This window comes from Platalea leucorodia, assembly GCF_965183815.1.
Source record: "Platalea leucorodia genome assembly, chromosome: 4".
Taxonomy (NCBI): Eukaryota; Metazoa; Chordata; class Aves; order Pelecaniformes; family Threskiornithidae; genus Platalea; species Platalea leucorodia.
The window spans coordinates 87012661-87034604 of NC_138826.1; the positions used below are offsets into that span (position 1 = coordinate 87012661).

At 36.7% G+C, this 21944-nt stretch overlaps 1 protein-coding gene across 1 annotated transcript in view; it reads right to left on the reverse strand.

The window, feature by feature from the left end:
* Positions 1–21944, reverse strand: part of TRHDE (thyrotropin releasing hormone degrading enzyme) — a gene marked incomplete at both ends in the record, with an annotated part of 209879 nt that overhangs the window by 112239 nt on the left and 75696 nt on the right. The window contains 2 exons of the mRNA XM_082309145.1: positions 11340–11453; positions 17171–17325. Coding sequence (XP_082165271.1) covers positions 11340–11453; positions 17171–17325 — 269 coding nt within the window. The remainder of the gene's footprint in view (positions 1–11339; positions 11454–17170; positions 17326–21944) is intronic.

Here is a 21944-nt window from a genome sequence, read left to right on the forward strand (position 1 = left end):
TACAAACTTTGTGACTTCCATCTGAAGGAAACCATTATTATCTCTCTTTACAACTGGGACAACAGCTGCATGTAGAATTTAAATGACATAGTCAAAGTCACAGCTACATCAGAGGCAGGTGCAAACCCAAGCAACATCTAACATACTAATTTGTTTCTATACCTTCTATAAATATGGATTGCAGAAGTATGTCAAAACTTCTGCCTATTTACTCTGGCAGCAACATTAATTAAATGTTCATGTATACTCTATGAACTGTGCTGCACTCACTTTTACAGTGCAACTAGATGGGTTTTGCACTTTTACAGTGCAACTCAGCTAAGAAATGACATGCCTTAAAAACTCCTCATATTGCATTCATTTAGATGTCTCTAATCCAAAAGACTGTGCCAGGAAAGGGCAGCTTCATTTACCTGTTTTTTCAAGTCACAAATAAGTGCAAAGAGTGAATTAAAAACTATGGAAGGTTTAAATAAGCTTTTTTCAACCTGAAATGACATATCTCAAACTTTATCTAAATTACAACAGTTTCCAAATTAATGTCAACCTAATGCCATAACATAAAGAAACTCTAGGGAATGCTGAATTCTTTTCAAAAGCCACCTTGATGTCCACAGACAAAATAACCACACAATTACATAATAAATTCTATGTTTAATTTCTTGGGTGGCAAGGTTTTGGTATCAATGTGTTAATTTAAATTACATTTATAAGACAGCTGAAAAAGCTCTTCCAGTGCTGATCCATCTGGAAATAAACCTTTATGTTAAAATTCATTAGAGCACAAGAAATGTACCTTGAGCTGATTGTATATTCAGGCAATTAAAAACACGGGATGCAGGAAAGCCAATTACCCAACACACTCTTAGTGTTCTCAGCTGGCTGCGTGAGGTAAGGTTTGTGAAGAGAAAAGTAATGTCTTGTTCGTATTGTTGTTCATTTCCAATTTTTCTGAGGCATACGCAGTTAGTAACTGACCTTTTTTTACAGGAAAAAAAAGGTGTAGGGAAACAATTATTATGACAGTCCTACTCAGGGGAAAACTGCTGAGGTGTAAAGGACTGTAGGTGCTTTGGTTACACCTCACACATATTCTCTAGTAGTCAGTAACAGAACCCCAGTTTCAGCAGATGTATGATATGTAATACATACAGGTATGAACACACAGAGGTATGGACCTGTCTTCAAATTCAAGTTTGGATATCGTAATTGACAAACAGTTGTGGGATTGGATTGTTACTGTTTGGAATTAACTCATTAAAAGAACCCTTGTAAATCACAAATTAATACTTTAAATACAGAACCTGGAATCAAGAAAATCAGCACATAGGAAACAAAGTGAAGCTATAAGAAAAAGAATACAAAAGATATAAAAAGGACAATTTGGTTTTCTGTTTGTTTCTTTGGTTATCTCCTGAAGAGCTGAAAAGGAGCATTTTAGATTCATGATCACTCATTCAAGTTACCATAGCTGAAAAGTCTTCCTTTAAATTTATGGCAGACCATCACACTGGGGTACAACTGGAATAGCTAGTATGCCTCCAAGCATGTAAACCTGCTTTTGACCTGTAAAGCTAAATTTACTGAACTAAAAGGATTTCCAAAACATTCCCACCTTTTCCCTTTAGTACAAAGCCTCTGAGAGCAGATTTCAAAAGGAGACTCAAATATAACTCCAGGGAGACACAGAGAGAGTGAGAGAGAGGAGTTTGCTGGTTGACAGGGGGCCCAGCTTGAAGAGACAACAGGAAACAGAAATGCAGAAAGAAACTAAGACTGCCTTAATTATGTTGAAGAAATGCTACCTCAGCTATTAAAGTCCTATCAGCACATTAAGGGGAAAAGGCCAACACACATGACCAAACTGCTTATACTGATGGAAGAGGGGCTTTCTATTTCCTAGTTATTTTACCCTACGCAGTATGGTGGAATTGATCTGTTTTAACATGATACCTACAGGACTAAAGCAACACCTAGCACAGAAATTGTAAAGAAAATCAATCTTGGAATGCGTTTAATGAGGCCAGTGAGCTGTCAACACGGTAGGTGACAGGTCTGCAGCTAGACAGGAAACAATGACAAAATGTTGTTCAAGATGACCCTCCTCCGAGGGAGTTCAACTGCAAGAGAAAAGCCGAAGACTGTGATCTGCCTGTAAGGAAAAGAGGGCTTCAGGTGAGTCTCGAGGCTTTGCTTGGAAAGTGTCAATAGCGGCATATAAGTGCAATGCCGTGCAGTGCTAACATAGGGCCAGGGCTCTGAGCAGGAGTTGGTATGACAGCAGCAGAAGCCTAGCCTGAAATAAGGACGGAGGTGCTTCCGCTCAAATTTGTGCCTTTCTTTAAAGGCAGGCAGGAAGCCTCTCTGCTCCCGATCTTCCTACTGCCCACTTGGAGTTCCGTCTCTTCATCTCCTCTCCTCAGAGCCTTACTTGAACTGTGGATAGTCAAAGTCTGGGAGACCAGACCTGTGTTGAGAAGAAAAGACATGCCAATTATTTTTGGTTGCTTTCCCTTTTACTCTTGAGAATGCTTCCAGGTGCAGGGACTGAAGTGCTGTTATCGAATGAACATGCCTTTCAAAGATTTACATTTTCAGATTATTTCCCAAACATCTGTGGTCACTAGATTCAAGTATTTGTCTCTTCATAGGAATGACCTCTTTTAATCCTCGCCAATAAGACCTTCTCTGTTTGGTACAAGGTTGTCATGAAAGACAACCCTTCTCTGTGCTCTCCCCTCCTTAGCCAACATTTAACCATTGTGAAAATTCAAATTTCACTGCTTTGGGTAAAAGCAGCACAAATGCTACGGGTAACAGGGTCAGGAACTTTCCACCTATAGTAATTCTTCCACATTATGGAAATAATCTAGAGATTTTTAAATGTAAATCTGCAATGTAAATCATTCCATAGCAAAAAGAATGGGGAGTAAGAAACTGGCTAACCACAAGAAAGCTTTCTGGTTTATTTTCACCTTGTTCTAGGGAAGAAGGTTTATGGAAAGGTAGTGGTCACTCTTTGTGTATTAATCTCCAACAGGATGCCCACCATTCAACTAGTCTACCTCTAAATGGAAAGAAAGCAGCTGTGAAATAACATTTTTTGGCAGAAAAGACTGTATCTTCAAGAGCCATTAAAAATTTATTGTGCCTAACAGGATAACAATGATGCAAAGGGGTTGCTGCTGGTGATTTTGCAATATCATATTGAGGCATAATGTAAGAGTACAAGTTAGCATGACAATAATGTAATACTTAGTCACATAAAAATAATTTCTAAAAATTAATATGAAATACCTGGGAAAAGAACTAAAATGAAAAAACTGGAAAACATCCAACAGTGGAACAAAAGGAATAGCGCAATGAAAGCCAAAACTGATAATTAGTACGCAGAAGAGATCAAAGGCCTCAATATTAAAGACACCGCCTTTGTTCTGGGACAGCCATTCAAACAATTTATGGACTGAGAAATCTACATGAATAAAGCTTAATATTGGTGTGCAAATCTTTTTCCTGACAAATTTGCTGGAAATATCTTTTCCAAAATACAGAGCTTTACTAGCCATCAGGAATACAAAGGAGATAAGTGATCTCTCACGCCTGACAAAACAAGCGTTTGCAAGATGCAACACTTGGGTTTCTAGGGAAAGTGCACCCTAGGGAAAAAGATATAGGGGCAAATTTTGAAAGTGATCAAAGAACACCCGCATATACACTACCTGCAGTTCAGTTCTAACAGAGCATATTTCAGGGTGAAGCTTAACAAACTACAGAGGAATATCATCTATGAGGAAACAATATGAGGTTCAGTAAAATACCTTAAGGCCAAAAAAAGATCCACTTGGGGCCAAAAGCAAGTTCTTTCTGTCTACATGCTTATAAATCCTAAGTTGTCATAGCACAGGAAGTCTCTTGAGTACTTGCAAGTGAAAGAAACATTTCTTTCTCTTTCTCTTTCTCTTTCTCTTTCTCTTTCCAACAGTAATTTTTTGTAAATAGCTTGAGCAGCTTACAGATTGCTGTTTTTTTAATTTATATCTCTGCTTCTGTACTTCAATTATGTGCATAGTTTGTTGAAGGAGGCCTGCAACACATCGTATATTTATCAGCTGTGAATATGTCATGGTTCCATGTCTACCTTCACAACCCTCTTTTCTTCATTTTCAAAGTTCTTGCAAAATTTCTGTCCCTGTGCTCGAGAAATTTTCATGCTGACAGACAATTTTTGTTGTTATAAAGCAATGTAGATGTTCTAGGAGTTCGTAGTTAAGGAAGACGAATAGCTTTGAGTATCAGGAAGGAGAATTGGATATGCATTTTCTTTTTAATGAAATGCCAAACCAGATACTCATGACCACCTGCTTAAGTTGCCAAGCAGATGGGTAGTTAATTTGGCATTTTTAAGCAATTTCACTAGCTACTTCAACTGCTGTTTCCTCACACCACTCTGTTTTTCAGGTACAGCTTGGATTTGGGTGTACACCAGGTCCATTACACCAAATGTAGGCCTACAGAATGGGAGGATGCAGTACAAAAAAGGGAGCATTAGAAAAGGAAACAACACATATTGACAACCAGCACTTCAAAAAAGAAGGCCAGTTTCACTCTCCAAGATCATGTTTTGTCACCTTGTATGTAGTTGCCTTCACAGAAATAGAGTCATTAAGCAGATGAACACAGATCCACTGTCTCCTCATGCATTTGTCTCCAGAACATTTTAAAATATTAGGCAACAAAGTATGAAGTTTATCCTCTAATTCAAACTCCACAGGGGGTATCTGTAGAGGAAATTCACCTCAATTCAAGAAACTAAATAATATTTAAATGAAAAGTGGCTTTGAGATATGGTTGGTATACTGAGTCAACTTCCAGCAACAACTACCAGAGGTCGCCATCAATGAGAATACTTCTCAGGTGCTCGAACATTTGCTGGATGGATTTTGCACACCTAGACTCGGTTTCAACCTGAAAGTGATGAGATTCAGTGATCTAAGTCCTGAAGGAACCAAAGATGTTTTGCAGGCACACCAAAAATTACTTATCAGTTTGTGCTCCAAGTAAATGCACGCTGCCACAATTTTAAAATAAACAGTCGCAGGACATTCAGGACAGCTGAAAATTTGAGAAGCAGAGTCTTTCAGTAAGGATGCCCTCAAATATACAGCTACAGCTTTGCCATTGAACCTCCCATATCAACTATACTTTCTGATGAAGTGCATATTCTTGTTTCAGTAGGGCTACCTTGCAGTGAGTCCTTGCCTTGAGGCAAAAGTCGCCATAAAGTTTCTTTCTCATTTTTACTGAAGACAAAGTGGTTAGTAATTCAAAATTATGTGAAATTCAGCCCGTTGACTGAAGTTTCTTTCTGAAACCAAAGCTTCATCTAAACCCTGAACTCAGGAGATTTGAACTCACATGACCCAAAAGCTCTCATGATAATGTCATTTTAACTGTTCTCTCAAGATGAGCAGATAATGACACAAAGAAAGAAGAGACGCTGACATTCTCCAAACCTGTACTTAATCTCTTGAATAAATGTTTCACCTAAACGTTGATATTCATTTATGTCTGATCTCTAAATGTTAAGAGTTAACTACTTAAAGTTAAGAATTCCATATATTAATCCGCATTGCCAGGGCATAAAAAAGTAACTCTGTTAAGGAAGACCATGTGGAGATGGAAATTTATTTTTTTAGTTATAAGCTACATTGAGTATCAAGATTTCTAAACTGGTATACTTAAAAAGGACTAGTAATTAGCAACCAGAAGGTCTTGCAGCTTACCTTTACATATCTCTTTTTTCCTGCCAAAGTCAATTATACATGAGATTCTAGTTAATTTTACATTGAAAGCTTCCCCCATAGTTGAGTTAAAACAGAAAATCCTACAAGGACTGACTTCATTGAGTAGTTACTGGGGGAAAAACACTCCATGTGGTATTAATTAAAGGCTTACTTTATACTGGCATGGGGAGCCTTTAACCAAAAAAGAAGAGTTGAAAGTAGTTTTAAAAAACGAGAGGCTGAATCTCTCTCAATGCTGAGCCAGCGTGATATTTATGTTGGGTTAGAAGGATCAAGCAGGCTACAGCTCAGGTCTGAAATGCCAAAATAATAATGAAATAAATCAAAAAGGCCCATGTCTTAAGTCTACTTCAAAACTTATAATGATTTTCTGGGTTTTCTATGAGTCGAACAACGCCTAAAAAAACTTTACAGATGGAGAAAAACGCTTTAGGAGGCAATCTGAGTCAAAGCACATTAAAGATATGCATGTGTCTAATGGCCATATTCACTTTTATTATTTCAACCCAGTCAATGAGAAAGATAGGCAATTAAGATCATTTATCAAGAATCCAGGCAGCATGTTGCATGATGTTCAAAGTACTTAATGTAATGAAGTTCAGTTAAACAGTTTTCTATTAAATTTTTAGGCACAGATAATTTCTTGCAGCACGTAGTTTTAAAACAGAAATGTTGATATGCAAACTCATTATTATTTTCAGCTGCCTGTAGTAATGGCAGGATCATCTAGACTGTGAAACCTAACAGTGTGAAGGAAGCACGGTTCACTTTAAGAAAGATGAAAGTGCCCTTCCATGTAGACATGAAGTTTTACTCCAAATACTTTAAACACAATTGTTTAGTACTAAAAATTTCTGCCATGTATGACCATCTTTAATTATAAAAGTAGTAAGCGCACAAGAAGGTGGGAGATCTTATCCCAGAGCCTCAATGGATAGCGAAGGCAGAGGATTCAAAGATATCACTGATGTACTACACCTTGACTCAGCCAATAAAGTTGTCAGCAAAGCTAACTTTTATATAATAAAGAAAAGGGAGAAGGCAGCTGGGCTCCGTGAAATGCTTTCTCAGCATCAAGCTGGGTACTGGCTGCTAAAGTATTTGACGCTCGTTTGATGGATGAAAGGGAAAATTACATGCCAGTAATTCCTGCTGTCATAGTCCTCAAAACCTACCCCAATACCAGAGACATTCAAGGACAAACATGATGGTTCCTTCTACCAGAAAATAAGGAGGCAAAAGATCAGTCAATAAATTCCTGGATCTGTAAGCCTCAGTTGAATTCCTTCCTTTACAAAGCCACATACAAAGTACTTCAGGATAATGACAGAAACAAGCAGAGAGGAAGATGGAATATATAGTTGCAAACAGGCTTCTGAAAGGAGGAAGGTGAGCAGGGTAGATGAGAAAAGACAGGGCTATGAAGTGGAAATTACCAGCATGCAGTTTTCTGCTCTAATTTTCTCTTTTGTCTGATCCTAAAACTAGCAGAGGCACCTTCCACAGTGGTGAGATTACCCTGTATCAGTCATAAGAACTTACCGCTTAAGAACTCAGATCCAGCTGCTGATGCTTTTTGATGGCATGGAGAGACAACCAAACAGTTATATGGTAAGCCTCTAATACAGAAACTGCATCTCCTTCTAAGTCATGAAATAGCAACAGCCTGGGAATTCACATGCAGATGACTGCTCTGAGCACACATGATCAAGGGAAATTCTCTGGGGGGAACAGTTTGCAGGGCCAGCTTTCTTTTTAAAACCATCCTGACAACACAGAAACAATTGTTTAAACTTTCAAGACCTTGAAGAATGAGATTTAAGAATAAGAATTTGAGACATTTCAGAACAAGAATTTCAAAAAACTCTTAATTTGGGAGATAGGCAAGGCAAGAGGCTGAAATGGAAAGAATGGTGAATTCACTTGATGGCAAATGTCTAATGACTGTATAGTAGGGACATATTTCCTGCAAAATCAAAGGTAGCTTCACCTTCAAGAGGTAAAAAGTAACATGCAGGGACTTATTTTTTAGCTGAGGCAAGAAAATGAGAATTTCTAGCTTTGATTTGAAGTAACTTAAATTTTAAAAAGCATATTAAGACCAGTGGTGGAACCATGAAGGATCTCGGCACAGAAATCTCACCTTCCTGTTTTAAAACCAACAGTGGACAAAACTTTGTCCACTTCCTCAGGAGAGTTCTGATGTATCTTATACTACCTGCAACGGATAATAGCTGCTTCCATCAGAACGACTCCTCATTCTGTTCTTCACCCAAAATTTTAATAGGAGGATCCAGGGCATAAGGATGGCAAGGGTTTAATAAGGACTGGATTTCATTTCTCACTAAGATTATGCAAGCCTGATGGAGTATGTAAATGCCTTTTGGACAACACAAGAAATTCTAGACCTGCTGAAAGGCTCAATAAAGTGTTACAGCTCCATGGCAGCTTGGTCAATTGTTATCTATCAATCTTTCCTGCGGTAAAAGAAGGGCCTGTAAAACAACTGAAAAAAACCTGATAAAATCAAGAACCTGAGAGGAGGAAGAAATATTTAAGCAAGCTAAAGAACCTAGAGAAGAAGGAAAAGCCAGAAAACAGGTTTCAGACAAAACCCATGGCTCTCTACTTTTTGCAAACTCTGTTCTGGTGTGAACATGCCTAATGGACAGCTCTCCTCAAGTCTCAGGTTCAGCCATACCAAGTCTGTGAACACCAAATAAGATGGACACTGAAAAATGCTCAGCTCTGCTAAAGAGCATCTTCAGACAAGTAGCAGCAAAACTTTAGGGGCTTATGGAGCCTTAATGGTGAAAGTTTATGTGCCTGTAGCCTATAAGCACAGGTAGAAAGCTGTGGATAAATCCATTTGATTCAGATGTATCCATATTGCCCAAGTTGCATTTCCAGACAAAAGTCCTTTTTCTGGAATTGACTACCAGTCTTCTGCTTCTACACTCATCCAAAAGAAAATGTGACAAAAAATCTTTAATAAGATGAAAATAAGCTGAATTTGACATTTTAGTCCATGGGCTTCTTGAGGAAACTTTCAAGGGTAACATTTCAGAACTACAAGAGAAGGAAGTTAACTGCCTAACTTTCCCAATTCTTTAGAAAGAAAGAGGATTTTGGCATATTACTCTGTTTTCCTGATGCAAAGAGCTGTGGTAACATACACCATAACGTCTTTTATTTTGATTTCACAGGTATGAATTATTGCTGACAAAACACCACCCAGAATGCTGGAATATTGCTCTGTTTAACCACCATTACAGAAAATAAGGTTTGTAGCTCTTGTTTTTGCAACTGATGCATGAAGCTTGTACTGTATCCTTCACTTTTGAAAAAAAAATAAGTTGTTTGGAATAGTTTTTCTTTTTATAAATACTCACTTTTTATTTTTTCAAGTGTACAAATGTCGGTATGATCTAAACAGCAAATGCGCTTTATACCAGTAACAAAAACATCCAGCAAGCCAAATTCCAGTAACTGTAACTTTTGCTTCCTCTTCCTACAATCTCTGTAATAAGGCTGAAACATCACAGTATTGATTCCTACCCTAGTCTGCAAAGAATGCAGCATGTTTAAATCTTTAACTCATCAAGTGTTCTATCTTGCCACCAATTTTCTAATTATTTAAATATGTCAGTATGGTTATTTTTATATCAAAGGCCAATGATATCCAAAGCCTTATGAAAAGTTAACGTCCACCTTCTTTTTAATTTAAGGAAAAACTTGACAGATTAGTATTTTTTCAAGCATAGCAATATTACTGTAGTTAATTCTAATTTATGCAGCACGTGTCTGATTTCCCAGTTTAACTGTCATACCTTGTTCAACACATTCTTTTTGCCTGTGTTCTGCTAAGACGCCAGGATTTCATGTGATGGGCATGTCATTTGCATAACAGTGAACATTATATTCATTCCACAGAAATCTCAAGCAAATATTCTATATTCCAAATGACTTCTAAAGCAAAGTTATTCTGGATTTGTTAAACTGATTATGTGAAGAACAAATGACTGATGATTTGAAGATAAAATTCAGTGTATAAACGTTGTCATCTATGACATTTCACTATGCTAAAATCATAAAGGCCTGCCAGATTTCATTGCATTCATAATTAGAACCATTACATTGCAATTCAGGATGTGTTTTTCACAAAGATGAAGAGAACGAGTTTTAATACAGCCAAAGCCAGGTAAACCCAACAAGCCTACCTAGGCAAGACAGATGTCAGTTCAGATAAAAATTTATTTTCCTTTTCATAATGCAATTATAAACCAAAATTGACACCCAAAAGAAAAAATTAAAATACTACCAAGAAATCATACTTCACAAGAAGCATACCTAAAGCAAGAGTACCTGTACACAATTATTTTTAAAAATTATCTTTATCTCATAATTATAGCATCTTCATTTCATGGCACACAAAAGTTAATGCGATAAGAATACTCAATAAATCACCCAGAAATGGGCAAAAACATTTCAGAAGTTAGTATGCAAGAGTTTAAGCAAAACATTCAAGCTACAACAAATCTCTATCAGGCAATCTGTATTTATAACAAATATTTTGCCACATAATTAAACGTGTGTAAACACAAAAGGATAACAAACGAAAAATTTCTCCAAAGGACAATAAAGTCTATATAGCAACCTTCAACGTGACCTCACACGCAATTTCCTTGTCCTGAGGTCTCGTACCTCTGATTTGTCTTATAAGCATAATATTTCTAGACTACAGAAGTTGATATAAACTGGGACTTGACTAGGTATATGATATGATATGATATGATATGATATGATATGATATGATATGATATGATACGATATGACACGATACAATACGATATAACACGATACGATACAATATAACATGATACGATACAATATAACAAAAGGACTCCAAGAGAATGTCCCAGCATGGCCTTCCCAGTTTGCCCTCAGAGAGCTCCAGTATTTGCACACCAGGTGACAAAGCATGTCCAACTGTGTACAGCTGGAAATCATACTGAAACCTAGATTCTCAGTTCGTTTACCCTATGTTAACTTCGTATGTACTGCCAGATGACCAAATAATAGCAGGAAGATAAAAAGAGTAAACTTAGGGAGAGGAAAACAGAATACTGTAAGAAAAAATACAGTCCGTTTTACAGTATGTTTTAGCCAAACATTTCTTTCCAATTTATCTCGTGTTTGTGGATAAAATGCAATATTCTGAATATTTTAAAAAATGGTCCATGTTAAATCATAACTGCTTTAATCCAAAATGTTTCTGAGCAGAGAGACAGTAGTTATTTTAATGTTGGGTTATGATAGACATGACCTTATTCCTTTTGTAATAAATTGCAGATTATACTTTTGGAATGCTGTCAAATTATTTCACACCTAGTGATTTTGCTTCATTGGACATCTGATACTTGCATGCATCATTTGGTATTTTTCAGCAGTCCCTGTCTATAACAAAAGCAGAAGTATAACAGCAGAGCAACTTTTCTGTGGAGTCTCCAAATGAACAAAATAAAACTGACTTACCATGTTCCACCCTGGGTAGAGGTAGTCTGTCCCAACAAATTCAAAATAGTGAGCAAAACCTTCTTTCAACCACACATCCTCCCACCAAACTGGAGTCACAAGGTCACCAAACCACTGCAAAGAAAGTTCAAATAAACAACCTTTAGGAAACTATGTTTCCATACATCTCATTTGTACAGAACACATTCTTCACAAGTTTTAATAAAAACAGTAGTATATACTACCCACTGAAACTCATTAATGGTTTTTTTTCATGTACTAATGAATTAAGCCTTTACAGGATGCACAAGTTACTGAAGTAAGCAGTTTAAATTTTAGCTAAATTTTAGCATTTCTTCCTCCACGATGTCTGCCCACTAAGATGTACAATACTACTGACATTGGCCGGTTTCCTAAGGAAAGCAGTTTTATACAATCATGCCATCTCTCTGTGGGTACGACTCAGATGCCTAAAAGCAGATAGTTGATGCCACTTGAAGAACATCCTAGGGTATCTGAGATGCCCACACAGACCTACAAAATTTCATACAGGACTTACAGGAGACCTGCAGCCTTCCCGAACAGCAACCAGAGGCAGAGGGTATCTAAAATGGCACGGGCCACCTATGTTTATGCAAAGGAACCCTACCCGAGCTGACTGCCTTTCCTGTTCCCCCCAGGTCATTCTTGAATTTCCCTACTGACTTCAATCTAATTTAGAAAGAAGGACAGAGATCTCAGACAATTAAACTCCTACAAAAGTACATGAAGATCAGCAGCTGAAAAGACGAGAAGGACCTAAACCGAAGGCAAGGCAAGAACGCGGCCATTATATACTCTGCTCAGTAGCTGTCAACAGCCACAAACCTGTCACAGTACAGGACATGTGGGTGTCAAAGGGATTTTAGACAGAGCTGGGATGATCACTGGAAGAGGAATGAGGACAAAAATTCAAAGGAAATCAGGTGTCATAATTTCTTCTGCTGATAGATGACCCTGCTTAAATAATTGTAATGGCCCTGTGCAACCTGGATCGGCATAACACCAGTGGCAAGAGCAGAAACACATACACTATTATGAAAACATATTTCATACTCTCTGTAGCATCTCTTCAGCCAAACAAATACCAAAACTTTGTTTCAGTAAAATTCTCTGCCAGTTTTTTTCTTAATGTAATTAGAAATGAGATTAATTCATAATCAACAGAGATAATTTTGAGCTTTCATGGAGTCGTAAGCTCTGAAAATACACAGAAAGGGAGCAGCAAATAAGTATTCCAGAAGGAGAGACTCATGTCAGGGCAGAGGAGCTGCTGCTGACACTGTAATGAGAGGGGGGAACAAATGAAAGCGGAGTTGGCCAGTAAGCGGTTTGCTTTCATGACGGTTGGCTTATTTGAAGGCTTTATCTGGGACCTGAATGAAAGGTCTTGCTTCTGTGCATGTCTTTATGGAGTGAGAATAGCACCAAGGAAGGATCAATGCTGCAACGAGGATCCGTAGTGAAGTGAACACAGGGGCTCCGAAGAACAGACTACAGAAACTGAGATTACCAGATTGCCCACACAATGCTCAGTAAATAGGATTTGAATGAAAAAAAATGAAGCGAAACATGACAATGAATGTCATTCATTGACAACCAACTTAAGATTTTAGGGAGAAAAGATGAGGTTGACAAAAGTCATATTCACACACTAAGTGAAACTAAACTTAATGGACACTCAGTGATCATAACCTAGTTGAAGGCTGTCAGTAAATTAACTCTCTACAGGACCAACAGAGATAGATCCTCATCTTAAGAACATTTAACTGGAAAGACAAAGAAACAGTGAAGATGCATTCATATAGATAATGCATTTTTCACAATTTGAAATGTTAGAGTAGCATACCACCAGAGGAGTATGAAAGTTATATTTATACTAGAATAGGTTGATTAAATGATTTCTAATGACAAACAGACTAAACACAATACCACAGAATTTATTTATTGAATTACAAGAGGACTGCTGAACAAATATGAAACCAGTAACAGTCATGGTATGCTATGACTATATAGAGAGAGGTTTAAAAAAAATAAATGTTGCAAAGTTCGTAATACATCCTCTTATAACTCAGAAGAACTAATAACATTAATTTATGATGTCACAAAAGAGAATTTCTTACAGTCCTGTGTCAGTTTTCCAGGTTTATTTATTAATGATAAATTAAAAGTATTTGTTTAATTATCCACGTAAAGGAAGAAGTGTTTTACAGGCATTAAAACAGCATGTGATATCAATACGAAAATGTAGGGCATTTGCTTAACTAGTCTTGAATAGTATCAGAGAGAGTTATGAATGTCAGAGACAGAGCAGTCCCAGAGACTGCAATTAATGAAGCCAAATTTTCCAGCAGAAAGGTGCTATTATCTTCCTAGGTGTTACATGTCTGAAAGGAAAACACTAAGTAAAGCACTTCATTTATGTAAGTAATTGTTTATTTATTTATTTGTGTATTTGACTATAGACATTATTTGCCCGGAGTGAAGATCATTACTTCTTTCCATTTCGGAAAAGAAAAACGAATTGAAATGTATTGATTACATAAATTTCTTGTCTCCCTCAGGTATTATGTTCAGCCTGACATGCAGAAGGCACTTATTTTACAGACACCCTGAAAGGACACTCTTTCCTATATGCTTTCTTTACAGATTATTAAAAAAACATTGATTTAGAAATTTTTAATTTTCCTTCTGCCTTCATGCCTCTTTAACTCAATCTGTCACACCAAGTTTTGTGCTCAGGTGGGAAAACTATCACAAAAAAATCATGGTGCATAAATTCACATGACTCTTTCTTCAAAGGCTGTAGGTGGGACTGATCTGTGATATGAAAATAAAACTGATTACTACCTTAATAGAATTATTTTAATAAATTATGCTAATTAGTTCAAGCTATCAACTTAAGCTGCTAGAAATATGCATGTTTTGACCAATATCTCATTTGTGTTTTGGAGCTTGGAGGAGAAGCTTTTTTGCCAAAACACTCCTTCTTCCAATCATTAATTTTCTTTAATTAAATACGTAAAATATTCTAAAAGAACACTCAAGCTGAAATATCAAGCAGTAGCAACCTACAAAATTACTAAACTAAAGCTACCCGTGTAACTTTAATGTGTCCCTCCTAAAACGTGTACCCAAAATAAATATCTGGCTGAGCATTACAAAGTCACCTGTGAAGAAATTGGGCATAAATTTTTTCTTACATGCTTTTTACCTGTATTTTGACAACCACAGAATTTATTTGTCTTTCTGCAATGCTGTCTCTCATTTTCTACCTGTCCTGAACACTGTGCTCAACCATCAATACCCAACAGGTTTGGGAATTCCAATTTTAAATACTCCTATCTAAAGGTAACAATCCCAATCCTGAATATTCATCTGATTTTTCTGATCTTGGGAACAACATTAGCAAAGCAATTGCTGTGTTACTCTAAGTAACAAGGGTCTCATACAGGTCAGTTTCCTACACACTCAGATATATTCTGTAAGTCTTAAAGTCATGGGTTTAAAATCAGGGGAAACAGGACAATGACACAATTCTTCAAAAAAAGAAAAAAATGCATTTTAGGAAGATGTATTTTAGGAGAGTTCCCTCTCCTCTTACCCAAAATTTTAAAAAAATCAATAAATAAAAAATAAAACTGGAGATGTGGATTCTACTTTTGGCTGCACCAAAAGTGATTTTGGTTAATCTCTGTTGTTCTATGTGTAAAAATAAGTGAAGGGGAGGAATATTCATGTGCCACCCCAGATTAGCAGGCGAGATGATGCACAGCAAAAGAGGATGAAAAATACAGTGAATAACTAATAATTAAATAGCAGAGGCAAGAGATCCTGGACCCAACCTGGTCTCAGTTCAATACATTTTCAGTTAAGTTAGCATTGTTTACAGTTCCTGCTCTATGCTATCCACAGCTAATGTTTCCCTGAGGGGCTTCTGAGTATGGTAAGATAAAAGTAGAAAAAATAAAGCTAAATAAAGACAATACTGGGATGAAGGTGCTAGACAGTGTTTTGTGGCTTCTATTTTTGGAGGGTTTCTCCCTTAAAACTTTATTTGCAGATGAACAATCCATATTCTCTGTGACACAATTCTGCATCTGAAAAGTAGAAATAATATTTCTTCCACCTGAATATTTTCTATCTTGTCTAGTTATTCAGTGAAGTAGCTGAGCAAGGACCTGATCTGCATGGTACCAAAACAGAAACAGCAGCAACATGAATGGAGGAAGATACTTTTAATTAAGCAAACAGCACTGTAAGTAATATCAACACGGACACCAAGTAAACCTTCTCATTTGCAATTTTAAGGTCACTTAAAAGCACTCTATAACCCACCCTAAAATAAATTCAAATATAGTTTTCACCCACTTCATGATCCTCTGATATTCCCAGAACAATGTAAAAAGGCTTCAGTTTCAATGAGAATCAAATAAACAAACTTGGCCAGTTACTGATGCGATAACTGCCCACATCTGAAGTATAAATTGCTTTGGAAGCAGAGGAAATTATTAAAGAGGTGCAAAGAATAATTGGAAGTAATGGAATGACTTCAGAAAAAGGAAGACTTAAGCTGACACTAGGAAAAAGTTATTGACCATCAGATTTAATCAAAAGGTTTTAAGGGAAGCGGTGTAACCCTGTAATCAGGAGCACTGAACTCGGCACTACAAAACGCACCACACGGAACAATCTAATACTAATAAGAGCCCGGATTTGATGACCTAATATGTGTTTTCCACACCTGATTCCTACGGCACTGTAATTTTTCTAGCTGAACAGTGTGCTACTCTATTGTACTACACAATAAAGAGCATATAACAAAATCAGATGATCGTATTGAGAACAAACCAGCAATAACTTTCAATAAAAATTTCATGTTGTAGTTGAGGACTTCATATTCATCGACAGATTTAATGTGAAACATGAATATGAACCAAACACTATTATTTCCAGATTCATTTACCAGAACTCCATTACAAAGACTCCCTTTTATACGGTACTTTTTATTTCCAGAAAGTGTTAAGAATTTGGATTGCCTTTTAAAGAATACCGTGTAAAGTCACAGATGTAAGCCATGCTGATTACACAGTAGGATTTTATTCATTTTAACCTGAAGGCTATGATTATGCCTCTTATGAGTGCAAGAAAGGGTTTCCTGCCCCTGTAGCAAATTTCTTCAATAACATTTGCATTCAACTCAATATTACTAAACACTTGTAATGCGTTTAAGTTTGAGATAAGAAGATGGAAGAAATGTAAAATAAATTGTAATATGGGTTCATTACAAAGTTTTCTTATTGATACAAAAGTTTCAATACACATAAAGACTCAATTATCCAACATTAGTGAACAGAGGGTCAATACCAAATTTAAAAAAAAATGAAAAAAAAAGAAAATGGAAGTATGTGTATATGTGACAGAAGACGATGACTACCAAATTGATTTCAGCCAAAACATTTTTTGACATGAACATGAAACTCAGCATGAATCTGATATAGTTCTGCAATGAATCACTTTCTACAGTAATTAACACGTTTAGTCTACACACCAACAACACACTCACACACAAACATACAGAATATAATCATACAGAAGACAGGGAAGTTGTTCATTGCTACTAATTTTCTCTTCTATCCCCATTTTTAGTTTTCCCAGTTTCTGCATTGGTGATATGTCTTATAGATCTCCATATTATTTGAACTCCAGTTACAATAAAAGTTGCAACTGTCTATGTGAACAACACAAATTCATTGTTTTGAAAAGGAATGCATGGTTACTGACATTATCAAATATCTGAACACCTTTAATACCTGATGACATAGCTCATGTACAATGACCATGGTGACATCCAGTAGGTATGATATAGAAGAAATGCTTGGATCTAGCAGTATCCTTTGCTCCACAAAAACACTCAGTCCCCAGTTCTCCATAGCAGCATATGGATGCTTAGGCACAGCTAACAGATCTAGAAATAGAAAAATATATGTTAACTCCTTGTGGGAGCTACTATACTGAAGAGCTATTGTAAGTAAGGCCATAAATGATTACTAAAAGCACTTTAAATAACATACATGTAATAAACAAAACTTAATTTCAGCTCTCTAGTAATGTTATTTAGGAAACATTAATAAAATATTCATTTTTTATCTTATGCCACTGTTCACACATGATTACCGTGTTATTGCTGTAACACAGTACTTAGTATTTCTAAACAGAACCTAGCTTATTTACAATACCTTGTTCATTTACTTCTGGGTTTGATACTGCTTCTCATGTTTACTGTACCATATCAATGTAGTAACACAGACTTTTACCACAGGTATTTTTTCTCTTTTCATTAAAGTGACTCCTTTATGAACATCTTGCACACCAAACTGTATGTAAGGACTGACATTAAGGGGAGCACTGAAGAAATGCTGTTTCGTAACAACCAGAAAGATGAAACTGTTCAGAATCAACAGTTCTTAAAAAACAAGGCATTTTTCAGTGTGCGCTATTGCTAGCATGCATCTTCTGAGAACAGGACTGCTGACAGCCACCTCTCAGCCCCGCAGGCTGGAACAATGGTGCCATACACAACTTCAGGAGTATTACTTCAGTTCTGTATTCAGTAAGTGACAAAATTTTAGGAAGAAGATGGGAAGGTCCTTCATCAGGTAAAAAAAAAAAAAGCCGTGAGGAATTTCTCTCAGTGGCATGAGGTTGAACAAAACAATACTACAATGTCTATCTATGGGTTGGAAAAATCTTACTGCAGAAGATTGAGAAGGAACTAACATTGACTACCAGTCTGGAAATAAATCTAAAATTACTGTAAATTGACATAGAGAATAAACCAATACACAATGCTACTTCATGGCAAAAACATCTGAAAGAGCCTAGAAAAAACTTGTAGGTGTACGAGAACCCCAGTGAAACCTATGTACAAATCAGGCAGAATTTTGGAAGCTACACCGTCATATCAGCATGGTGCTCCCTCCAGTCAAACTAATTAGCCTGGCTTCTTAATTAATTAGCCTGGCTGCCACACTCCGCTCATTTGGCTGTATTACTTCTGGTTCCAAAGCTAGTTCATTCACAGTCAGCACAAGTATGTCTAGGTGGTACTTCACCGGGTAGGATGAAAGGTCTCTGTGTTGACTTCCTAACCTAAAGAAGAAAAATTCTGACCTCCTTATTCTAAAGAATACTCTAAATTATATCACAGCACTGACACATCTCCTAAGTTTGTCTGTTTTGGCTTGCTGATACATGTGGTGGAACTGGCTTGAGAACAACCTGACAGCAGGAGCTCTACTTCAGGATTCACAGGAAGTTGCCACTGAAATATCAGGAATGGAGAACTTGGATATATTCCAGCACTCCCAAAAAGGGCCTGCTGCAAGCAGCATAAAAATACCGGCCTTCTAGTGGAATCACAGAGAGAGTCTAGCAGCTACTTCCAAATACAAGCAAACTGAAAATATTCAAATTGCAAACAGAGACATACTACAAATGGTAAAGAATAAATATTTTCTATAAAGGCAGACACTAGAACAAGAGCCTAATTAAAGAAAATAAAGCAAAATTCCAAAATATGGTGTTCAAGATTAGACATGCGAATAAATTCAAAATTACATGCTTTCCTTTTCTTCTTCAGTTGAAGCTCAAACGGTACTAATTTTTTAGAATAACTGCAATTTGTTATAAATGACATGCAAAATGAAAAACTCCTGTCTGCTGCACAAAGAAGGGACAAGGATGAAAAAAAAAAGGACACGAAGGCTACTGGGTGAAATCACTGAAGTCAATGGCGAATCTTCATTAACATTAAATGGGAATCTCTCCCATTCTCAACTCTGTAAAGAAAGCCATAACTTTTCCTACAGTGATTAAACTTTCCTCCAGAAGGCATCTTCAGAAGAAAAATACAGAGAGACTCCGTTCTTATTTACAATTACCAATTCAGTTTTCAGCAATTCCCCTCAAATAAGCAATGTGACACTGAAATAGAACTAGCATGAAAGTAAAACCAGTTCCTTACTTTTAACTGATCCTTTTGTTTCTCTCCTTTGGGCTCATTTGTAGTTTTTGGTCTTTCTTGCCAGTCATAATGGCCAGATTTTGTCAGCCAGTAATAAACTGGAATAACTGTGGAACTGGGAAACTAGGGCGAGGTCTCATACTAAACACCTTTACAGGCTAATTATAGACTGTCTTTCACTATTTCTGTCATCGGTATTGGTCTGCTGGTTTAGACGGATACTTTATAGCACTGACATACCAATAAAACCTTCCAATCTGATGGACGGCTAACTGCCTTGCAGGTAGACAACTGCAGAGGGATATTCTAAATCACTTTCATCCAACACAGCCCCGTTGCTCTGCAAGCCTGGAAACTCCTCTCATGCATCGGCTAATGCTTAAAGGGCTTTTCTGAACAGACAAAACAAAACGTAACCCTGTCGGTTTACGGAATGCTAATCCTCGCAGGTGACATGAGCATGCCAATAATGCTGAATGAATTAAGAAGTGTACTACAACATATGAACACAGTCCTACCTTTTCCTAGTGCAGGGTCTGATGCACTGCACTTTAATGCCAAAACAGAGACTTTCCTAATCTCCAGTGACTGACAGAATGGACTCTGAACATACTCATTATCACAAAATGAGAAATCTTTTGCTTCACATTGTTCGTGTCTAAACTCTGAATGTCCAAGTCTTAGTGTTAATTTAGAAATTAAATTCTTCAGTGGTTGATCTTGATTGCTCCACAAATTTCTACTACCTTTAAACAAAATTCCAAACACGCCTAGTTTAGTGGTAAAAGACACAATAATCTATATCTTTCTCTGGGGAGTCATAAGCATTTGATTTCAGAGGAACAATGTTTGATGTTCAAGTCTCAACATGAGAATTTGTATTTCCCTCTGTTTATCATACCATTAGAGCACTGATGATGGTATCCTGTGCTCCTGGAGGTGACATCTGTTAAGGTTTTAGTGTAATTTTTCAAGAGCAAGGTACAACAGGAGGGGTGATGATGCACGTTTTGATAGAAATAGTATTCACACATACTGCTCAAAAGTGTTCTGCACTAACTGCAAAATGTGAACTACTGAATATATAACAGCTTGTGTGCATGCTGCATCCAGTTACTCTGCACACTATTTAATTAAATTCTTTGTAAAGCACTTGTGAATGTTTGATTATGTGGATATTGCTGGGGAAATAGAAATGCGTGTTATTGCTTGCAGAGAATAATATCCTCATACATCATAAAACTGTTACTCGAGATTTCCTGATACAGCAGTGCAGAGAGTCCTGTGTACTGCTGGAATGATAGAGGGTTTCCACTTCTTGGCCTTCACAGAGACTAAATTCATGACCAGAAGTAAAATCTATGCAGCTAAAATAAAATCACAAGAAAAGCCATCAGGACAGAAACATGTTGGAATTTCACACTAACATACTATTCTGATACAATTATTAGAATACAAGGAAAGCATCTGGATGTTTTTAAATCTGTTTCTGTGGGAATCTCATTAAAAACGTTTCAAGTTACAAAAACTGTACATAGCTCAACAGCTTCTTTTATTTCCAAACATTTAATTAAGGCATCGTAACTATGTGAGTTTACATCAAAATACAATTGTCTGACATTATTAGCAAGTATCATCATAGTGCAAAATACAAATTAGCAATTTAACACCTAAGTTGGTCACAAAGCAAATCAATATTCGATGTTTTTTTAACTTTATCTATGAACTTAGTATCTGTGCAATTTGAACAAATGATACTATTTTTCCTTTTCCCCCACTCAGTTATAGTATTTTCTAGGCACCCTTAAAAACCATTAAATTCCCCAAAGCACACAACTGGGAACATCACTCCTGCTTTAAATGAGAGCAGGGTTAGAACTGAATAGGACTAAATGCAAAAGAAGATCCAACTCTCTCGTGCAGAGTACCCTGAATTCAGGGGTCCTTCCCCCCACCTTTTCTACTACTGCGATTCCACTATGTTTAATCACCTCAGTTTGAAATCTGATGGGGATACTGGTATAACAGACACACATCCTTACTATACATATAAATATGAATGTGTGTATAAACACAGAAAGACAGACATCCACATGCATGAACACATTTATTAATATTACGTACTGCAATTCTATTTGTTTTAGCTGCTGGTTGAAATGTAACTGAGGGCTAGATCCTACAGAACATTATGACTATTAAATTTCTAATACTCAAGGTGGAAGACAAAAAGCACCTGCTAGGGGGAAAAAAGTAACTAACTAAATGTGTGAACAATTTCTTCAAATTTTCTGTTATCATAGATAAGTCTCCCAAACAAATCTGAGAGCCCTAAAACACTGCAACTTGTAAATGAGAACATACAGGGAGAAACAAGAATTTTCTGTCAAGCTTCTTTACACATATATTTTCCTTGATAAAACCACTATAAAACACTAAAAACACTATAAAAATAATTTGAATTTATTTATGTGCCTCTCACAACATTATTTTCATTCATTTCTTCAGAGAGGCTTTCTTCAAGATTTCTTGCTACCAGGTATTTCACTTTTTTGACAACAATT